We start from the raw sequence: 23,748 nt of genomic DNA on the forward strand, positions 1-23,748 counted from the left end.
GGCCCGCACTTCTTTTTCAAGGGTACTTGATAGGAACTTCTGGGGAACTACAGACACTGCACTCCGAGTCAACATACTAGTTTCCCTTAAATTTCATTTTTCATTTATGGATGGATTTGGCATCTGTGCTTTGGCTGTGTAGACGCAGAGATATCCAGGGGGGGGGATACGTGTTTGTAAAATAGTATATCTATTGTGGATTAGAATGAATAGAAGGTCTCTCTCTCTCTCTCTCTCTCTCTCTCTCTCTCTATATATATATATATATATATATATATATATATATATCAGAATCCTTTTATTTCCATGTGCACTAGGAATTTGGCTTGGCGTTGTTAGTACAATTACGACTGCAAGAAAAATGCTGTCTTAAATAAGATTAAATAAGATAAAATAAGTATGTGATATATATCCATACGACATATATAGAGACATACACAAAATAGATACATAGAAATAGATAAAGATAAAAATATAGATGTATGTGGTTGCAGTTATGAAAGTGTAATCGATTAAGAAGCGGGAGAGCAAGGAACTGTCGGGACAGTCGCCTCGCTGTGTTGGGGGAGAACAAAGCGTGACGAGCCGGAAGTTGTTCCGCTAATAACAACTCTGCTCGCTTTGTTTATCTTGTCGCATCGTCCGTGCTGGTGCTTTTGACTCAGCGGCAGCGAAAAATGTTTTGAAATCATCTCGTGTCCCGTTAGCCAGAGATCTTAATTTGCACCCGTCCGCGTCAGTAGCTTTTCAGCGCTAGCGAACTCGTTAGCCGAGAAGCTAACGCGATAGTAGTCCATGGCGTGTAGCTCACACTCCCCTCGGGAGGAACGGTTGAAACGTCTCGTGGATCAGCACGCTGCGATGCCGACGGGTCTTTAGTTCCGAGGTCGGTGGCTCGATTGCCGAAGAGAAAAGCTTCAGTTTTCAGCCTGGAGTTTAACGCTCAGTCCGTGAAAAGGTAGCGGCTCGCCTGAAAGTTTCTTTTCCCTCCCAGGTAACGCCATGAACCAGACCGTCATGACAGGATTTTGGAGATGTCGATTGTCACAGCTTAGAGAAAGCGACACAGATGCTTTAATTACCCCGAATGTTTGAATAGCTCAGTGTTTGGCGAACCTGGTAAAGGCTGACACACAAAGGGCAAATTAGCATCAAAGTAATCATTATGTTTCTTTGGAACCGTGGCCGTGTTGTATCAACGAGATATTACGACTACCGCTAATGACAATTCTAACGAACAAATTTGATCTTTGGGGCACATTTCAAGAACAAAGTTACAACTTTGTTTAGGCAGACGTAGAAAGACGTGCAAGTGTAGCTAAAATTGATAAACGGCTATGACGGAAAAAGATGAATAATGTAATACGTATTAATGGCAATAACTGCAGTAATGAAATTATAAACACTGGAAATAGATTTAAGCAAAGGGAAAACAATACTGTGGTGTAACGTGTTTCGAGTTGAGGGTTTGAAGATAAGAGTGTAAAAGAAAAAGAAGATAAGAGGGTTAGGTCTTTTCCTCAGTAAATTTGCGCCAGAGTTTAGGGGACCTTTATTGCAAATGGAGCAAGATGTACATTCTCAAATAAAAATGTAACAGACATTCCATTTGTGATTCCTCCAAATGAACCCTTTCCTTTTCCTGTATCCCTTCAGATCCTATACAAGTTCCCCAAAATGAAGATGTTCTCCGTCTCTCACAAGACTGCCTTTGTGGTGGACCACTGCCCCTACATGGCTGAGTCAAGCCGTCAGCAGGTGGAGTGTGACGTGCTGACCAAGAGTCGAGCTCAAGGTGTCATACCATTGGCCCCAGTGTCCAAGTCTCTCTGGACCTGCGCAGTGGAGTGCTCAATGGAGTACTGCAGAATCCTCTATGATGTTTACCCAATAGGCAAACTGGTACCCTCTCTTATTTTCCTATACCATGCGCACAAATTTGTGGGATGGCCATTATAACATCACTAACTTAACTGTCATTAGTTCTGTATAGTTTGCTCATACAGTGCCTTGCAAAAGTATTCAGCCCCCTTGACGGTCATCGCTAATTTCTGGATTATAAAATATACTCACACATCTGTTCATGAACAATGTTATTTTTGTGAACCCATAAGCTCTAACGCCATGTTCCCAAAGCCAAAATAAGTTATGTTAGCTGACTTTTTATTAATAAATTAAAAACTAAAATATAGTGCTTGCATAAGTATTCAACCCCCAAGAGAATCATCGCTGTTATTGCAGCAAAAGGGTACTCTACAAAGTATTGATATGTGGGGGGTTGAATACTTACGCAAGCACTATATTTCAGTTTTTAGTTTATTTTAAAAAAGTCAGTGAAATATAACTTTTTTTGGCTTTGGGATCATGCTGTTAGAGCTTATGGGTTCACAAAAATAATATTGTTTAGAAATAGATGTGTGAGTATCTTTTATAATCCAGAAATTAGTGATGACTGTCAAGGGGGTTGAATACTTTTGAAGGCACTGTAACTTCCCAAATAACCGCAGCCACATGATTTGCCTGTTGTCCTGCCTTTTTCAGGTCAATTATATTGTTAGTGACTCAGAGTTCCACATCTTGAATAGTTGGAGGCAGGAAGACCAGAGCACCCATGAGGTAATACCCGATGTTGCTGTAACTCATTCACACTAAGTATTTTTAAATTAAAACATGAGCTAATGTAATTGATCATAGATGTTGGGTAATGCATTCATGTGAATAACAGATCACAGTAGATCTTTCAGCGACTTCTAGACCACCTGCTAAGTGACAGTTGGATTGGAACAAACTTTGCAGCCACCAATAAAAAATGACCAGCATTTCTCTTAATTCCCCACCTCAGTATTGTTGGACAACCATCATAATTTCAACTATTAGAATTTTTTTTTGACCGTTGACTTTTATAAACATCATTGCTTGTTATTCTTACAATGTTAACGACAGATATCGGTGTCCACATTTTGTAGACACACTTCAGAGTTGGGCTTGTCATATGTCTTGGGTGGTTAACCGGGGACTTCCTCTCTTCTCTTTCTCTGAGCCAGCTCATGTCAGCTCTGGCAGCTGTTGGGCCACCTAATCCATGTGAGGACCCTGAGTGTTGTAGCATCCTGCATGGGTTGGTGGCTGCGGTGGAATCATTATGCAAAATTACCGAGCTGCAGCATGAAAAACGCACCACCCTGATGGATGTGGCTGAAAGGGTAGCCAATAGGGGGCGCATTATCTGCCTGACCAACGCAAAAAGGTGAACATTGTGCTCCGTAATGTACATTATTATTGGTTACTGAAAAAAATGCTGGTAAATTATTGCCTTTTGCTAGTTTTTCCAATTGTATGTGGCTAGAATGCCATTAAACTGCTGTTCTCATGCAAACACACAAGTGTTCCAAGAATTTGATGTGTTGACACAATGCAAGACAGTTGCACAATACAGTTTGAGAGCAGGCATATGAATAAACCTTACAGGGGAATCCTGCTTATAAGTAGTGTGTGTGTGTGTGTGTGTGTGTACTTGTGATGTGACACATAGTGTGAGAGTTTGTTGTGTTTTTCTTGTGTTTTGTTTTTTTTGGGGGGGTTAATGAGGTGATGACAAATTTTACATTAAATTCATATGAAATTAGAAACTTGTATGTGTTCATTGTGAAGTTTGTGTGGAAGTTTTGTCTTCTCCTTCTGGCAGTGAGAGTAATTACTTGTCATCTTGCAGCACTCTCCAACAAGGAAAAGCGACACCAGTGATTATCTGTTTGTCCTCGCCATCGATCACTTTCTTTCTTTGACTTTAATCCGTCCTCTGAATGCTGAGTATCTTTTTTCTGTGGAGCATCAGAAACTTTTCTTGACGCTTCTTCGGTTTTTCCGCCGTTGCTTCCAAGCCCAAGGCATGCTAATCGGAGCCATGTGAACGTTTTCAACACATGGAAGTTCAGCTATGCCAAAGCAGTCATTGCTGGTTGATGCAAAAAGCATCACTAGGCATCACCACCAGGAATGCAGCACGGGAATGTCACCACAGACACCAGATTTAAAACTCTTGTGTACTGTGAAATACAGAAAGATTTACGTAGCAGTGGTAGGCTTAATCATCATTGTGTGAACTCGTTTTGCAGGGGCTTGAATGTCACGAACATTCAGTTATATGTACAAGTCCTGCATTCTAGCTTTAATATTTGTTCACCACATGTGTATGTGCTTGCTTTTATGAATTGGTCGTCGTGTAATCCGTTGCAATACATTCTCCTGCTATGTTCTTATTAACTAGCCAGTAAAGTGCCTTTTCTTATTTTTGTTGGATTTTACAGTGACACTCATGTTCGCATGTTAGAAGACTGTATCCAAGAAACCATCTTAGAACAAAACAAGTTGGCAGCAGGCTCAGACAGGTAAGTGGTAGACAGTGTGTTAAGAAAAATAACATTGTTCAGTGTATATGTTTGTCTGTGTTAACATTTGTCTAACTGATTGAACAGACAAAGAAATGTCGATAGGAGTGTGCAGGCATCTGGACTGGATACCTGGTTGATACCAGGCTCAAAATGGTTATTATGAAAACTAAAATCTGCCATCAGGGGCCACATGTTACATAGTAGAAATGGTGGCCCAGTGATTAGCACTGTCGCCTCACAGCAAGAAGGGCCTGGGTTCGAACACCAGGGTTGTCCAATCTTGGGGGGGTTATCCCAGGTAGTCCTCTGTGTGGAGTTTGCATGATTTTCTCATGTCTGTGGTGGGCTTTCTCCAGGTTGTCCAGTTTCCCCCACCATCAAAAAGAAACATGTATGTTATGTTAAGGTTAATACTCCTGTCTGTGCCCCTGACCGAGGCAATGGGAAAAGAACGAGTTGGTCCCTGGGCACAGCATGAAGGCGGCAGCCCACTGCTCCTAGCTACACACATCACAGCTAGGATGGGTTAATTTGCAGTCAATGAATTTCCCCAAGGGGATTAATAAAGGAAGCTTAAAATTAACTTAAATAGACTTCCGGTAAGATGGTGACTTGAATAGCAGCACAACTTTCTGCCTCTCGCAAGTTGGCTAAAATAAATCCTCTAAAACACTAAACTCGACGCAAAAAAAGGTGAGAAATGAGAAGAGGAGGTAATTCGAATAAAGGTAGCCGTACAATCCAAAAGGGTAATGCACCAGATACACAGGGAGCGAAGAAACAGTCAGAGCAAGGTCATAGCAAACACGAGGTAGAAGAAGCTACAATGGCGGCGGACACAGCTGAGACATTGCGTGCTGGATTAGCAGCTATCGCTAAAGAGATAAAAGAATTCAAACAAGAGCTACGAGGTGACTTTGCCAGACTCAAAGATGAGGTGAAAAGGGAAGTGAAGGAAGAGATTGCTTGCTTCCGAGAAGAAATGACACAGAAGTTTGCAGAGAGCAACGTCGAAATACAGGTGCAGAAAGCGTACATGAGTGAGGCCCAGAAGCGCATAGCCGAGCTAGAGGAATGGCAGGCGGACTCAACAGAACTGCTGATGGACATGTCGACCCAAACGCGCCAGATGCAAGAAAAAATAATGGACCTGGAAGGGAGGTCAAGGAGGAACAATATTCGAATCTTTGGTGTGCCAGAGGAAACGGAGGGAGGCTCCATTACCCAGTACGTGGAACAATTCTTGAATACTCAACTTGACTTAGAAGAAGGGACCAATCTCCAGATACAAAGAGCACACAGAGCCCTCGCTCAAAAACCCCCTCCGACAGCTCCCCCCAGGTCAATAGTGGTGAACTTTCAACAGTTTGATATAAAAGAAATGATTCTCAAGAAAGCATGGAAAAAGAATAAGATAGAGATAGGGGACAAACGTATTTACTTTGATCACAATTACGCAGCTGAAGTGGTCCGGAAAAGAAAATCATATTTGGGCATTAAGAAAGTGCTCAAGGGTAAAGGAATTCGTTTCCAGACACCCCTCGCCAAAATAAGGATCCACTGGAACAACGGAACGAAGACATACGACAATGCCAGGGAAGCTGCGATGGACATGAAGACGAGAGGCTAAGACATCGAGATACCAGACGATGACACGGCAACCACGGCCACAGAGCAGGTGGAGGCGACTGGGATGCGAGCAGGGTGGCAACGAGTCCAAGACGCAAAAGGAGGACGTGAAGCTGCACAGCGAGCGAAAGAGAAGCTCCAGGCCTATCGGAGAAAGTAGGATTGGTATCGTTCTGACTGAGTTGAGCTCCATTACAAAAGGCTTTTTCATCACATGCCACGGAGAGAGGTAGGCTATACGGTTGCCAAACGTTGGACATACCTAGACAAGGCTGTAGGCCTATCCCATGTGATGGGCAAAATGTCAAGTCTAGAGTGGGGCCCTTTCTGAAAAGGATTTCCCCTTCACCTACCAATGGCGACTCGAGGTGGTTAGGCCCCTTTAGTTGGAAGTTATTTTTGTTGTTGATTAATGTGTTTTATATTTGCAGTTTTTTTGTTTGGAGATCTGTGGGAATATATGGAAAAAGAGTATCAATATGTCTAGATGGTTCACACTACTAAAATAATGTCGCTGAATGTTAATGGTCTAAATATGTTAAAGAAGAGGGGAAAAGGTTATGATTAAGCTAAAAAAGGAGGATGTACAAATCATATTCCTACAAGAGACCCATTTAACACAGATAGAGCATGGGAAACTTAAGAACTATGGGTACAGACATTCATATTATAGCTCCTACAAGGAAGGGCGCAGGAGAGGTGTTGCAATTTTAATATCAAACAAAACTCAATTCGATTATGATAGGGAGATTGGAGACAAGGAGGGGAGATATATTATAGTGAAGGGTAGGTTAGAGAACAAACCAGTGACATTGGTAAATATATACGCCCCTCCTGAAAGTGATAAAAGATTTTTTAAATCTTTGTTTGATGAGATAGCAAACGAGTCAGAGGGGGTCTTAATTTGTGGGGGAGATTTGAATGTCATTTTGAATCACAAAATGGATACGACCAGTATCAAAAGGACTAAAATACAGGTCACTCGATTTGTAAATATATCACTGGAAGAGATGGGGATGGATGATGTGTGGAGACAATTACACCCTCAGGAAAAAGACTATACACATTACTCAGCTGTACATAAAGTTCATTCAAGGATAGACTATTTCCTTATGAGCAAAGACGATATTTACAGAGTAAAGGAGTGTGGGATTGGAGGGGCGGATATCTCAGATCACAATCCAGTATATTTAGAAATTAATTTGAATTGTAGAAAGCGAAATACGGTTTGGAGGTTCAATGTGGGTCTACTGAATAGTGAACAGAGTAAGATTATGTTAAAGATGGATATTCGGACATATCTAGAAGAAAACAGCAATGAGGAAGTAGACCTAACAATATTTTGGGATGCCATGAAGGCGGTCATCAGGGGAAAGTTAATAGCGCATTCAGCATTGATCAAAAAGGCAAGATCAATTATATCCAGAAAGAATACGGACAGGTTAAGAGAAATGGAGAGGGAATACCAGACTGCAGGAAACCCCGTGGTGTTGGAGCAAATCAAATCGGCTAAGTCAGACATTAATAAAGAACTGTTAGATGAAGTTGAGAAAAAAAGCTTGTTTCTCAAACAAAGATATTATGAAACAGGCCCGCGCGCAACTAAACTGTTGGCAAAACGTATTCGCAAACAGCAAGCAGTTGGCCATAAATAAGATCAGAGACCCCCATTCAAATGAGTTAACGAATATACCAGAAAGCATAGAGGACATATTTTTGGGATATTATAAAGAGCTATATTCACAACCCACACCTGCACCCAAAGCAGAAATTAATACCTTTTTGAATTCATTAGATTTACCCTCAATTGGGACGGCTCCAAAGTGACAAATTAACAGCTGACATCAAGATGGAAGAGGTGATAGATGCAATAACTTCTTTGAAAAACAATAGAAGCCCGGGCAGCGATACCCTGCAGAATGGTACAAAGTGTTTAGGGAAGAGCTGGCACCGTTACTTCTGAGATCCTTCAATTGGACACTTCACAATAATAAGATACCACCATCATGGTCAGAGGCAATAATCACAGTCATTCCAAAACCGGGAAAGGATAAAGAATATTGTGGGAACTACAGACCTATTTCATTATTAAATGTAGATTATAAAATATATACGACAATTATCTCCAAACGGTTAAACTCATTCATAGGTGATTTGATAGATGAAGATCAAACAGGATTCATGAGAGAAAGACAAACGCATGATAATATCAGAAGGACATTGCATATTGTTGATCAAGCGAGTAAGAGAAAACAAGCTACACTATTAGTAAGTTTAGATGCAGAAAAAGCATTCGATCGGGTGTCTTGGAATTTTTTGTACGCAGTATTGGAACGACTAGGGTTCAGCAATAAGTCAATACAGTGCATTAAAACATTATATCAACAACCTAATGCTCGGATTAAAATAAACGGGAGTTTAACGAGCAAGTTCAGTTTGCAGAGGTCGACAAGACAAGGATGCTGTTTGTCTCCGACACTGTTCGCGTTATTCATTGAGCCTTTAATGGAGTGACAGTGAATGGCACTGTCCACAAGGTGGGGCTATTTGCTGATGATGTCATAGCCTATCTTGAGCAACCACATACATCACTCCCTCAACTAATGAAGCTACTAGAACTATATGGTCATTTATCTGGATATAAAATTAACATCTTAAAAACACAGGTGCTAGTTCTCAATTATACTCCAACCACAGAATTCAAGGGAAAATCTGACTTTAATTGGAATCTAAACAAAATCAAATATTTGGGAATTTACATTACCAAGGAATTGTCTAAATTACATAAAGCAAATTACGGCAAGATCAACGATGTGATGCAAAAGGATATTGATAGATGGCCCACTCTGCCACTTGACTTCAGCTCAAGAATTGAGACAGTTAGAATGAATATTCTACCAAGGCTTCTTTACCTATTCCAATCGTTGCCTGTAGAGGTGACTCAAGCTCAATTTGATAGGTGGGATAGGACAATATCTAGATTTATTTGGGGAGGGAAGAAGCCCAGAGTAAGGTATGAAACTCTCCAACTCTCAAAGGAAAAGGGAGGTATGGGTTTACCAAATCTAAAAGAATATGTCAAAGCTGCCCAGCTGAGATATGCTGTTGACTGGTGTAGGCAAGATTACATGGCCAAGTGGAAAGTCATGGAAGGGGAATATGGTGGGTACCCTATCCAGAATATTTTAGGGGATAAAGAAGTATACAAGAAAACAAAGACCCACATGGATTCAGTCACATTATTTACACTGGAGTTATGGTTTAAATTGATTAAAATCAACAAATTACAAGATGAGATACAGTTATTGAGATGGGTAGCATATGATAGAGACTTTACTATAGCGAGGCATGATACAGTTTTTAAACTGTGGGTTAACTGGGGAATCACAGCATGGTGCACTCTAGAGGAAAAAGGGGAGATGGAGAGTTTTCAGGGTATGAAAGACAAGTTTGATTTGGAGAATCATGACTTCTTTAGATATTTACAATTAAGGGATTATTACAACAAACGTATCAGGGGAGGACCCTCCATGGAGGTGAACAGTGTGATTCAAATTATAATTAACACATTTAAGGGAGAAAATCTAGGACTATATCTGTACTATATCAAGCTCTCACAAGTAATAAACACTCAACTACATATATAAAATAAAAATGGGAAGTAGAATTTGGCACAGAAATTACAGAGGAGGACTGGCAGAATATGTGGAAGGTTCATCAATCCTTTACTAGTTCGCGGATATGGAGGGAATTCTCCTGGAAAAATCTGATACGTTTTTTTATTACACTAAAAATCAAAAATAGATACTCCAGCACCAAACTGTCATGCTGGAGGAAATGTGGAAAAGAGGATGTAGACCACTCGCATATATTTTGGAAATGTAATAAGCTAGCGATGTTTTGGGAGATGGTTCATGATGTAATACAAAAGGTACTTGGATATGACTTCCCTAAGTGCTATATGACCCTCTATTTCTGTAATTTTAAAAATGACGATATAGAGCCAAGTGATAGATGTTTGGTTAAGGTACTGCTGATTGCTGCTAAGAAGGCAATCACAAGAAAATGGTGCCAGGTGGACGCCCCCACACAAGGACAATGGATGGAAATAGAGGAGGACATTCATACAATGGAAAAACTGACTCATCGATTGAGACTTACAGTACCTCGGATGGAAGACCAGTCGAAGAAATGGACATGGTTTAAGGAGCAAACACGCGACAACATAATTCATGACAACACTTAAGACTGGAAAGTTAGACCCACAGGAAGCTCTTGTAGTTCATTTTTTTGTGGTTTTTTTTTGTGGTTTTTTTTGTTTTTGTTTTGAGATGCCCTGTTGGGCTTGTGTGCAAGTAAATGTAGATAATTCAATGTTTACTTCTGAATACGGATGCCATGTTTGTATTGACCTAAAAACTTAAATAAAAACTAAAGTGATAAAAAAAAAATTAACTTAAATAAAAAACTTAAAAAAGCAGTTTCACTTTTTAACTACCCTTAGTGGAGAGAAAATGACTTTATCTGTAATCTGTTGATTTGCCCACTACTAAGAATGTTCATGTATGAATAACTAATGTGGTTCATGTAAAGTAACGCATGTTTGGTTCTTGATGAAGGAAAATGATTAAAGTTTGCTATTTGTAGTTGCTTTTGGCAGTATAAATGTGTGTTGTTGTTTTTCCCTTTTGTATATGGATTTATGTGCGTCTGAATGACTGATTAACCAACAACTTTGTTTTCCCAATTCTTGTGTGTTTCAGACTGATGGCCATTCAACAGTGTGAGCTTGTTCTAGTTCACATCTATCCGCAGGGGGAGGACACACTGGTTTCTGACAGACCAAAAAAAGAGGTAGATGATAGTAACATGCTCAGGCTTGGTATTCCCAAAATCACTATCAGCAGTGATTTAGTAAAGGAAAAAGGAACGGGTCAAAGAACAGGGGAATGGAGGATTTAGGATTTTGTGGGGAGGGCTGATCTGCTTCATGCTAGAGTGAGAAACATGAGCATAGTTAAAGATATACTTGCATCAAAATCCGACTTTTCCTGTTGTTAATCGATGTAAGGAGTGTGGATATGATCGATGAGACAAATGGTAGCCCTAAAATCACATTTATGGCCAGAGGAGCGATATCGGTGGTCAAGTAACTGATTTCCGGTTGGTGAAAATGTGGTAACTTGCCGCATCATGAATTACCATCAGCATAGAGGGCGTGTCCGTAGCGGGACACTATAAAAGTGGAGACGCACCCTTTTGGCTTGGAGGAATACGGCTGTATTGGCTGAGCAACATATTCGTGAGGCAAGTAGTCAACTTCCACTGAGAAAGAGGAATCTTCTTCCACTTCCACATCCTCAACCTCAAAGCTGCTGTCGGTGGTCTCATCGCTCGCCTTTTTTTTTTTGGAAAGTGACGACAGAGCAGGAAAGGGGCTGTCACCAGTGAATTTCTGGTTTTTCTACGGCAAGCAGTTTAGCCCATCCAGCCACACCCACACGACCACCCTGAATTTCAGTAGCCAATAGCTATGAAATCAGAAAACCACACCTACCTTTCGGCTGTAATTCAAACCACCTGTGTTAAAAATGTGCTCAGAAACAGCATGAAAGTATCTCTTTAAATCAGCGCACAAGCTCCCCTCTTCCATCTTCACTATGATGGTGATGTGCACACACAAGATCTGTATTCACACATGCAAGTACACACACACAAGCACACATACCGCAGGTACATCTTCATGTCCATCTCCAATAAGCCTGCTATACAGTCAAGAGATATTTTGCTTTAACACAATGGAAACATTACACAAAAGGTTGGGAAATTAAGCATTTTGATATTTTTCTTGCTGTTTATATTTGTGAAGCAGAAAAGGGCCCGTGAACAAGGTTTGGTTACCCACCAAAGTGGCTTGCAGTCGGCTTGCAATGAAAGAGAAGACTCCGATGTCGTATCTTAACTTTTGCCTAATGTTAGTTTAAAAGAATTCACAGATAAGTGAGCTAACAAAATTTGAATAACTGTCGAACTGAGGATAAAAAAGAAGACAGTCAAGGGTTGTCAAACATTAATGATGTGCACATTTCCCATCCATATTTTAAGCAGAAGTCTGTAATTAACAAAAGTTTGGCGAGCCATGTGTGATGCGAGATGAACTTCAGTTATCCAACAGAAATGGCTTCAGATCATATTCTACATTGCTAATGTTTTGTACTTATTACATTTTTATTACATAATATATATTCAATAATGTGTCGTATGGGTCATCTTTGAGCCCTTTCCCAAAGCAAGGTTAGGACCATGTTTCACATGCCAAAGCTTAACACCATGCCACATTGGATCCAGGCCCATGTTACTCTCTGTCCATCTCCATATGCTTTTTTTTCCAGATATCTCCTCTGCTGACCAGTGAGGTTCACAGTGTTCGTGCAGGGCGGCACCTGGCAACTAAACTCAACGTTCTGGTCCAACAGCACTTTGACCTGGCCTCCACCACCATAACTAACATCCCCATGAAGGTACGGGCCATTTCTGCCCGTTGGCTGGCCCAACACGTGCCTTGCCAAATGATAGTTTACTCATATGAAGGAACTATATTCTATTTTACTCAACTGAGACTGCCTACTGAAATGCCATTAATAGAATGCAGTGCACCCCTCCCTACCTCTCTCTTCTTTTCTTCCTTTTTGGATGTTTTTCTTTCCTCCTGTCTGTTGTTCTTTTTTCGAAATTACTTTTTACTTACTTTCCCTCTTTTTTCTTTTTCAGTTTTTTTTTGTACTCAGGGATTAAAGTTATGTGTCGCCACAACAGATTTCCGTCAGTTGGATTCCAGAGAGTCCATGCATGAGATCCGTGCAGGGTTTTCCTTATAAGATTTATTATTTAGGTGCAGCACCTAACCATTTTTGTGGAGCGCCTAAACCGAACTAACAGAAAAAGCTGTGCTGAGAGGTCTCTACCTCTCTGCAGAGAAAGGATACCATATTGGCCCTAATATAAGACAACATTTTTTTCAGAAACTTCGGTTTAAAAAAAGCGGGGGGGTTTTATATTTCAGTACTAGACAATTACATGTTCATTCATTACAACGAGGAGTACCTGGCTGCAGCCTGCAGAATGGGGCGGGGTTCAATGTCAAACGTTTAATCCCATCCATCCCTAACTCTAAACCCAAGTCCGAACCAATGAAATTGACATTTAACCCCGCCCAAATTCGACAGTTAAACCAATCAAATCAAATGGTGGGTGGGATTAAACGTTTGCTGTTGAACCCCGCCCCATTCTGTAGGCCGCAGTCAGGTATACCTGATTACAACAGATATTATTTTTGAATGGGGAGAGTACCAGAGGATCTATGGTATTTAACAGAGTGTTGCATTATGGGTTGTTTGTAGCCTTAATGTTGCTAGGCTAGCGAGGGTTTTTAATCCGTATATAGTGAGTCTTTCAGAGTCAGTCAGCACTGATAGTGTTTCATTTGTCCAGTTTAAACTGCAGGATCGAAGAAAGTTGGATCAGTTTATCTGGATGTGTTTTAAACTGCAGGAGTTTCTGACGGCTGCTGTAGCGTGTTGTGCTGCCACAGAGGAAATACATTCATGATGAGTAAAAACAAGTTCTTAGCATCTGAAATGAACCAGGGAGAAAATCTGTCAGCAGCCAAGATTAACATCTTTCACAGATAATGAGCTCAAAAAGACAATCTGAAAAATGTTAACTAGTTATGCAAGTGGAATGAGAGTGAGCGAAGAGTCAACTCTCTACAATAACTGTCAGCTGACAAGTGACTACTGGGAAAGTGAGCTGTCTACAGACGTTCAGCCGAACAGAAACTTTGGTAAGCAGCCAGACGCTGTTACATGGTCAAATGGCTGTGGGAGGATGAGAAAATTGCAGTTCAAATCGATTCACTGTAACTTTTTTTCCCAGTGTTATTTTGTATGGCACAGTGTGATCATTCACACAAATGTGAAGGATTACTTCAGGACATAGCGCTCTCTTCATCAGTGAGCATATTTGTTTCACTTTTCTTCTCTAATGTCTGACTGTACTGTGAAAAACAGCAAGTTATGTTTTGATAAATATTGTAATGATAATGGTCCAAAATGATGTGAAAATGCATATTTTAACGACGCACAATGCCTAAACAGCTTGATCAAACAACCCCCCCCCCAGCCACCTAAGCCCTCCAGAAGCTGATGCTGTCAGTTTTTTTTTTTTCTGTTAAGTGATAAGAGGCTCACTTAAAATAAAAACATTGTTTTGTTTGGTGTTATAGTAAGATAAATTAAAAACGTATGCACTGAATTGGCCTGAACTGAACTACTATCTTGACTTGACTTGGCCTGAATCCATGCTGATCAGGATGACTGAAAGAGACCATACTGAGGGACCATTCTGGGATCATTTTTGGAATTAAATTACATTGCTTGATGATCCTGAAATATGATTCCTGTCTTTGTTTGCTTGAGTGGGTTCCTTTTCTTTGGGTTATGACCAGTGCTGTATCCTCTCTTGTATGGATCTCTTATTTTCTAGCCATTTTATTTCTATTAGTGGCGTCACCAGTGAGATGTCTCATTCGATATATTAACTTGTCATGTGCCAACCTTTTCAAAATCAAAAAAAATTTTTTTAGGATTACAAAAAAAAGAATGACTTAGCCTGAAAACATTTTTCAGTCAGACTTTTTTCTTTTTTTGCTTTAATCCCTGTGTACTTGCCCTTCAAAATTTTGCCTTCTCTAGCCCCTCCTCATCAATCATGGCTCATGATATTTCACAGTGTTATCTTTTCGTTCATCTCATCTGCATGTTGATATGACTCTAAACCTGCTGCTGGTTTCATGCTGTATTTTCTGTTTTGCTAGCCCACATTAAATGTTTGCGACCAGGTCAGTACTCTCTCACACACACACGTAACTGAGGGAGCGCAGAGTTGACTTACACAAGGCAGTGTGTATTTTGAGTTGAACTACAGCTGGCAGACTCACAATGTCCATTGAACTGTTTTTGATTTGACGGTCATCCTGTTGTACAACTTGATGGTCAGGTGACGGTAAAGGAAAGGCAACTTGGGTCTCGGGCACACGGATCTGAGTTTTTAGTAGAAAATCATTAAGCCCTCAAGTTAAGAATTCCATTCAGAGAATTTTGTGGCGTTGTTTCAGTATGACACAGAGACACATCGACTGAAAAGTCATCAGTAACAGGTGTATGCGTCTAGTTCTCTTTGAGTTTTCTATTGTGATTTATCCAATCCTACACCTCGCCTTGGTGTGTTTATCTTTTGAAGCTTTGGCATTCAGTCAGCATGTATAATTTGTGTTTCTTTGCATATTGGTTTCTGATGAAAACCATCTTTTATACGAAAATGGTAACTTATCCAGTCATCTGTGACCCACGTTGCCTCTCCTTGACTTTTCAACCTTGTTATCAGTGTCGAGCAGATGTGCACACCTTATCGTTGTCCTGACTTTCCTCCTTGGCCTCAGTGTCCCCATCCTTGTCAATTCCTTCGCTTTCCATGAGGAAGGCTGCTGCTACTCTTCCTCTGTGTGTTTGTGTAATGCTTTGTCATGTCTTAGTTTTAAAATGTGACCATCCGATTCATTCTGTAGCTGTTATAATACCACCATCTTTCCCAGTCCAGCAGAAGTTCTTCAATGATGATTTTGGTGCACGAATTATAAAGTGTAAGGGGATTCCACATAGCGAGAATGCACAATATACTAACGTATGTCATGACCAAGGCTTCAGTCCGCTGTTATCTCCCTTCCTATAGTGTGGGAAGTTGTTACGCAGTGCAGTACTAAATGATATTTATCACTGATGAAATGCTCACTGACGAAACATTCTTAATAAGTAGGTTCTTTAACTCGAATTTTATCTACTGGTAGTCTTTTGAAAAGTCGTAAGCACTGAAAACTCAAATTAAGTGAATGACTCAGACACACAAACATCGACCATTTGTCTTTACCTTTCTCCATTTTTTTCCCTCACCCCTTGATACATGAAATCAGCAGTGTCTGTGTTACTGTTTGTGCGTAAGTGTGTGCGCCAGCAATCGAGTTTATGCTAACCTGTTTGCATTGGTTTTTATGTGCTTATTGCTCTGCGGTCATGCAGGAAGAACAGCATGCTAACACGTCGGCCAATTATGACGTAGAGCTCCTGCATCACAGAGACGCCCATCTGGAGTTCTTCAAAAGTGGTGGGTGCCAACTTTCAAAACATTTTCACTCTTCACCGAATATTCAGAGTGGTCAGTTTCTTACAGTTATTCTATATAAATATACACAGTATATTTTTCTATTTCTGCTTCTTTTTTTTCTTTTTTTTTTTAGTCCTCCATTGTTAGTTGTTGGTTTCCTGCTCTTTGTACATCACATGAGATATGACATCTTGATAAGCTGCATCTAACTCTGTTGTGTAGGAGACCTGCACATGGCTGGGAGCACCAGTCGAGATAGCGGTCTCAAGGAGACGGTCACACTGAAATGGTGTACTCCCAGAACCAACAGCATAGGTGAGCTGTGCCAAATATGGATGAGTGAATGTGATTCTCGAATGCACTATATTGACTTTTTTTGGGGGGGGGGGGGTTGTGTAGTAATCAAAAAGCAAAAATCACACGTCATATCTTTTTGTGAAAGTCTCTAAATAAGGGCGTCCGGGTAGCATGGTGGTCTATTCCGTTGCCTACCAACACGGGGATCGCTGGTTCGAGTCCCCGTGTTACCTCCGGCTTGGTCAGGCCTCCCTACAGACACAATAGGCTGTGTCTGTGGGTGGGAAGCCGGATGTGGGTATGTGTCCTGGTCGCTGCACTAGCACCTCCTCTGGTCGGTTGAGGCGCCTGTTCGGGGGGGGGGCTGGGGGGAATAGCATGATCCTCCCACACGTTACATCCCCCTGGTGAAACTCCTCACTGTCAGGTGAAAAGAAGCGGCTGGTGACTCCACATGTATCGGAGGAGGCATGTGGTAGTCTGCAGCCCTCCCCGGCTCAGCAGAGGGGGTGGAGCAGCGACCGGGACGGCTTGGAAAATAGGGTAATTGGCCAAGTACAATTGGTGAGAAAAAAGGGGAAAACTCCAACAACAAAAAAAGTCTCTAAGTATAATGTTACTTCAGTTATATTTTATGGCAAATTTGATTCTCGTACCCGCAATCATTTTACCAGAATGGGTGTCAGATTTTTCTCAAAGCAGTTATCTTAGTTTAGAGTGGCTGTCTTTGTTTGCATGTGTTTGGGGTGAATTTGTTGCTGTGGTTTTCTTTCTTTTCAGAACTTCACTACTGCACGGGAGCCTATCGCATCTCACCCACTGATGTAAACAGCCGTCCTTCCTCCTGCTTGACCAACTTTCTCCTGAACGGTAATTCTGAAAACATTGCGGTATCAATAGAAACCCATGCAACGTCATGTAGTTACTTTGTTATTATGTGACAGGTTTTTAGTATCTAGGATTTTTGAACTTGCTATTAAAGCTCCAAACAGCAGGCTCCAAACTACCTCAAGCTTAAGCTCATTACAACAAAGTTTATTATATCTCTTGATCGACTGACTATTAACTCACTGACTGACTGACTGGATGGATGGATGAACTGATTGATTGATTGATTGATTGATTGATTGATTGATTGATTGATTGATTGATTGATTGACCAGGGCGATCAGTGCTCCTGGAACAGCCACGTAAATCGGGGTCAAAGGTCATCAGCCACATGCTCAGCAGCCATGGTGGTGAGATCTTCCTGCACGTGCTCAATAGCACCCGCTCCACTCTAGAAGACCCGCCCTCCATCAGCGAAGGCTGTGGCGGTCGAGTGACAGATTACCGCATCACTGTAAGTTCACTTTACACAAAACATGTTACACTGGTATTTCAGTAAGAAGGATATCAAAGTTTTGTTTTTTGTCTTTTTTTTTTTGTATTTAAATATACAAAATGTTTAATTCCAAAATGTGTATCATCTATGTAGGAAATTGACACAAACTGATCAAGTCGTATTCAGGAAACACCAATGATTCCATCCTCAGAGCCATAATTGCACATTCAATCAGAATCATGAATCGGCCATGAAACCATTCGTTTTTGCACCTGTGGCCCCATTAGGAACTGAAACTCAAACCGTGGCAGTGATTATGGCACGCTCTACCATACAGGGCTCCATGATTCAGTCTGCACATCGCTGAGGATGAAGGAGCTTGCCTTGAAGAACCCTTTTCCTAAATGATTAAACCATAACAATAAAACCATTTGATTTTTTTGGTAAAATTTAGAATATTTTGTGCAATCATATACATACTTGTAACCTTGAAATAGATCTAAATTTGAATATGACCTTGTTCGCATTATTGTAAACAGTTCATGATGTATGTGTGGCAGCTTGTAACAGCATTGTTGAAATGACTGAAAAATTAGCAGAATATTGGTTGTAATGAAAACATGATCCAGTTACAGTTAACAAACAGAAACGTTGGATTAAAGTTCTTCTGTTTTTCCAACCTGGCTGCCATGTAAATTCTAGACCGTTAAGAAATAGTTTGTGTCGCTGAAACATATGCCTCAGACAAATGGAACTTGGCATCCAGGAATGTAGAGTTAACCGTTATTGTTCCTTCTGTGTAGTTTTCTTGTAAATACTCAGTTTGTAATCTTCTTCAGGACTTTGGAGAATTCATGAGAGAAAACCGGCTAACACCAGTATCGGAATCATTTCCTGACCCCTCTGGAAAGCTCCCAGTTGAAAGGGCAAAGGCTCAGCTAGAGCGCCACACCCGTTACTGGCCAATGATCATCTCCCAAACCACCATCTTCAACATGCAGGCAGTATGTATCATTCAGGGTTGCAAAGAAATTCCTTAGATTTTTTTTTCTTTTTTGTCTGTTTTTCTGGCTTTGTCACTTATTTGCTACCATAATCACATCCTTAAACATGATGAGATAGTCCTCTACATGAGCCAAACTCACCATGTGGATCCTATTTCAAAGTATGTCCTTCCCTCTACTGCACCAGGTGGTCCCCTTGGCTAACCTGATAGTGAAGGAGACTCTGACCGAGGAGGACGTGCTGACCTGCCAGAAGACAGTCTATAACTTGGTGGACATGGAGAGGAAGAATGACCCTCTCCCCATCTCCACAGTGGGTTCCAGAGGCAAGGGCCCCAAGAGGTATTGTGTGTTTGTGTTTGCTCTAAATTCACTGGTTTCTTTGTGTCCATAAAACTGATTCAAATGTCAAATACTAATTGGATCTTTAACTTGTATCCAGTCTTCACAGTATAACTGATTTTCTTTTTATTACTCACATCTTTTGCCCTTCCAATAACATCAAAACTGAGCATATGAGACATGATTCACAGTGGGGACAAAATGCTCAAAAACAGCAGCAGATGAGACAGGATCTCTTACATCTTTACGTCTTCTTTTGACCCCAAGAGATGAACAGTACCGCATAATGTGGAATGAACTGGAGACACTGGTAAAGACTCATGCCGGGGCCACCGACAGACACCAGCGGGTTCTGGATTGCATCATCGCCTGCCGTAGCAAACCGCCCGAGGAGGAGGAAAGGAAAAAGCGAGGGAGGAAGAGAGAGGACAAAGAAGACAGGGCAGAGAAAAACGGCAGCAAGGATGCAGACGAGAAAAGCTGGCAGGACTCAGAAAGGTCAGGAAGAAGTGAGAGTTTACGTTTGTGCTCAGTGTGTACTTAGAAGTGTAAAACAACAGTCTTACCCTGGTTCTTATCAAATTTACTTGTTTTTCAGAAATGTGGATAAGACTTAACCTGTTTGTATCATTTCATCATCTGACCCTTCAAAATAACCTCCCATTACCAACTTAACTCACACAGACACACTCAGCTGTCACATTGCCAAATTAAGCCCTCTAAAATTAGTCTCTCAGTCTACAATCCTCCTTCAAACCTGAACTGGATTGTATGTCACTTAAGAATTAGTAAATGTGAACTGTTTCATGGAATAAGCAGATGCCCTAGTCATTTTATAGATTCAGTGTATGTGGTATTAATTAGTATCAACTTTTCAATCAGTGAGCCGTAAACTACGGACATCCATTATCCAAGCCGCTTATCCTAATCAGGGTCACGGGATGCTGGAGCCTATCCCAGCAGTCATTGGCGGAACTACGGACAGAGTAAAATCAATTAATATTGGTTATATTTTGTGTGGTGAATTTTACCACCTTCAGATAGGCACAAAAAAATTAATCCTTCTGCATGTCATTTAAATTGTACGAGTGAAAACGCTAACTTCATATTTGACTGACTTGTTTTTAACCCCTCAGGCTAAAGGGTGCACTGGATAAAGAAGAGCCAGAGTCAGAGGTGATAAAGGACTCTCCTGACTCCCCAGAGCCGCTCAACAAGAAGCCCCGTCTGGCCGCGGAGGAGATTCCGCCCTTAGAGAAGGCAAAGGGTAATTGGCAAAACTTTTTTTCTGCTTTGCTGCTAGCTTACTTGTTAAAATTACTGGCTTAAGTGCCTGTTGGATTCCACAGCTTACCAGCCACTTTGTTGATTTACTTGCCAATGTGAATAGATTTTTTAAAAATTGCTCACCTGTCAAGAGACTACTAAGCTAAACTAATCAACTACCTGTAATTAGAAGTTACACTTAGACCTACACTTATTTGGTGGTAAAAGAAAATCATCCTAATTATTTTTCTCTACCGAGTATATAGCTGGGCGGCACGGTGGCGTAGTGGTTAGCGCTGTTGCCTCAGCAAGAAGGTCCTGGGTTCGAGCCCCGGGGTAGTCCAACCTTGGGGGTTGTCCCGGGTCGTCCTCTGTGTGGAGTTTGCATGTTCTCCCCGCGTCTGCGTGGGTTTCCTCCCACAGTCCAAAGACATGTAGATCAGGTGAATCAGCCATACTAAATTGCCCCTAGGTATGAATGTGTGTGTGTGTGTGTGTGTGTGTGTGGGCCCTGTGTGATGGCCTGGTGGCCTGTCCAGGGTGTCTCCCCGTCTGCCGTCCAATGACTGCTGGGATAGGCTCCAACATCCCCGCAACCTGAGAGCAGGCTAAGCAGTTTGGATAATGGATGGATGGATGGATAGTTTATAGCTTTAAAGTCATTGGTAAATATGAAAATAATGTGAGGAGAAAAATCAGCAAAATAGGACATGGTATTTGTCAATAATCGGTAATTCTTTTTAGAGCAACCCATTTCAATACTTGCATAAGTTGACATAAAATCCACAAACTGCAATGACGCTTGTGATCAGTATGATTTGCCTTTGTCAATGTGTTTTTTATGCCTGGCCTTGTCTCTCGTACGCTGCCGCAGGTCCAGTCTCTCTTCTTACCTTGTGGACCAATCGGATCACTGCGGCCAACTCGAGGAAGCACCAAGAATTTGTGGGAAGAATCAACTCTGTCAACAACAAGGCTGAGCTCTACCAGCACCTTAAAGAGGAGAATGGGTGGGTGGGAAGGGTTGTCTGATGTTCCACTGATATGTCATTTTGGTAGAACAGTTAGGTTTGTTACTTGTCTTACCAACTGTTCTCAGGCGGGTATGTAGAAAAATTAGGGGAATCATTCTAAATACCCTACACACCTATTTAAGGGATGCCTTAAGACAAATGTCTTAAAAGTTACAATCCTGATGAATTACATGCAACCAAGTCTATAAGACAACAGCTAATCTTTGATGATCCAAGTCATGGACGCTTTTGTAGTTGCTCATTGTAATTCCTCGGGAAAATTATACAGTGCACAGTGTTTTATATCCTCACCATAGTATGAGGAATACAGGTATGAGGAGACGGCAAAGTTGTTGTTGCTAGCAGATATGCCAGACCAAACTTACAGAAGTCCTTTACCAACACAGGTACTACAACATCAATAGCTAAAACTCAGGTTCAGTCATGTCTTTTGTTTTCTTAGTGTGGAAGGTAGTAGGTACTACCACAACGACACTGGTCAGTCTTCAAAACCGATCCTTGGGCTTTAGTGGTCACACTAGTGTAGCTACCACTTGCGAAACGTGTCAGTGCATTAAACAAAAAATGATGATCCTCAGGGTCGTAGCTTTAAAAGAGAACTTGGAAAAATATTCCACAAATAAAGTTTACGTTGATATTACTGATTTATGGAATGTCTGATTTTTCTAATGGTGAAGATTAGTGCTTCCTTTTCAAAAAGTAACATACAGCACAATGTTATCAGCATCACATGACCTTTTTAAGGAGAATCCCAACTGAATAGTCCATATTCTGTTTTGTCAGTAAGGTCAGTAAGGAAAAGATGGACTCCCAGGGACAGACTGGGAGAGACACAGAAACACAATACTTATAATGAACCCATTTGTTTTATGCAAAATTGAGTGAAAATCTGAATCTAAATTCCTACTATGTGTTCCCAAGTGTAAGCTCCCAAGGAATGATACACATACATACAGCAAAATATGCACAGCTGTCCCCTCACACCAATTACACAAATATAATGAACCATATGCACACAATCCCAAAAGGCAAATTGGATTTATTTTGGATGTAATTTATGAATAAAATTAAAGGTGAGACAGTGCCTTTCATGTATTAAAAACATGGATCTAATTATTTTTGTTTTGCTCATTATTCACAGTATTGATGTTCATGAAAATGGCAAGGCCTCCAGATGATGTTACCAAGGGTCCCCCTTGCAGCACCCTGCTAGGAGGAGGAGATTGTGGGCCACAGCGGATGTCACACTTTGGTGTCAGGACTGTTCTTCCAAACTCCCGAAAAACCAAGGACATGGAAATGGAAAAAGACACAACATAAATCAATCAGTCACAAACTCCAACATTGTTTTTCTAGTTTGTTTTTTTAATCTTGAGATTTTGTAGATATGCTGCTCACACATTGTGTAAAGCAATAAAGATTGCCGATAGCGAACTTTTTTCTTTTGTTTTCTTAAAGTAACATCTGTTTGAATCATGGTTATTAATGAATCTGTTTTGTTTGTTTTTTTACATGCATCACCATTTGAATCTTGGAAAAAAAAGAGTTGGAAAGTATTGTTTTCATGATCGCATTCTTATTTGACTGATTGACTGAGCTGTTTTTAAAGGTTTTGTATGTACTTGATGTTTTTGGGTTTTTTTTTTTTTTATCTGACTGATTTGTGGAAGCATTTTTAGTGACTGATCCTGTGAAAAAGACTTCCAATGTCCTATGAAGCACTTGTCAGAAAAGACATCTAAAAATCCTGCCGTTCCTTATAAACAGTATGATAGCAATAACTTCACTTTGTAAATTGACTACGAAACTTAAAAAAAAAACTTCAGTCACAATAACAGCTGAGTCGGTCTCACCTTACTCAAGCTTGAGATGGAGGCAGATGTGAAAAATTGGCATACATCACAGGTCCATCGAACTACAATATGTGCCATCTCACCCATCAACATGGATGAGGGAAAATAAAGGACGTTTCCATGTTAGCGCCTGCGATAGAGGACACGTCAGTGTGAGTTAGACTGTAAATGCAAAAATGAACATTTTGATTTATGTTTTCACTCAGTTTAAATGGATTTAACTTAAACATCAAATTCACTTTGTCTCAGTAATTATGAGTGAGATATCTAAAATCATTTGTGAATTGCAAAGACTTTGCTTGCTTGCAAGCTGGCAAGTTTTTGCTGTTGAACCGTGTGTAATTCATGCAGTGTTGCTATTGGTTTGAAAGGCAAACTTTTTACCTAAAG

General features: G+C 40.7%; 1 protein-coding gene across 3 annotated transcripts; it reads left to right on the forward strand.

Annotated features, from left to right (window-relative positions):
- Positions 1–17: 17 nt before the first annotated feature.
- Positions 18–23,748, forward strand: ints13 (integrator complex subunit 13). Of its 3 annotated transcripts, none has more exons than XM_056276646.1 (17): positions 18–22; positions 1,657–1,902; positions 2,542–2,616; positions 3,045–3,247; positions 4,308–4,388; positions 10,784–10,874; positions 12,413–12,541; positions 16,154–16,238; positions 16,461–16,553; positions 17,316–17,405; positions 17,699–17,877; positions 18,699–18,863; positions 19,051–19,205; positions 19,473–19,703; positions 20,342–20,472; positions 21,346–21,481; positions 22,647–23,748. In XM_056276646.1, exons 2-17 carry the CDS (start codon positions 1,678–1,680, stop codon positions 22,681–22,683), a joined length of 2,106 nt encoding a protein of 701 aa, XP_056132621.1. In that variant the 5' UTR covers positions 18–22; positions 1,657–1,677; the 3' UTR covers positions 22,684–23,748. The 3 variants fall into 3 exon arrangements, with proteins under 3 accessions (XP_056132621.1, XP_056132620.1, XP_056132622.1); XM_056276645.1 differs by lacking the exon at positions 18–22 and adding an exon at positions 639–994; XM_056276647.1 differs by lacking the exon at positions 18–22 and adding an exon at positions 639–958.

Source organism: Lampris incognitus, chromosome 3 (genome assembly GCF_029633865.1).
Source record: "Lampris incognitus isolate fLamInc1 chromosome 3, fLamInc1.hap2, whole genome shotgun sequence".
Taxonomy (NCBI): Eukaryota; Metazoa; Chordata; class Actinopteri; order Lampriformes; family Lampridae; genus Lampris; species Lampris incognitus.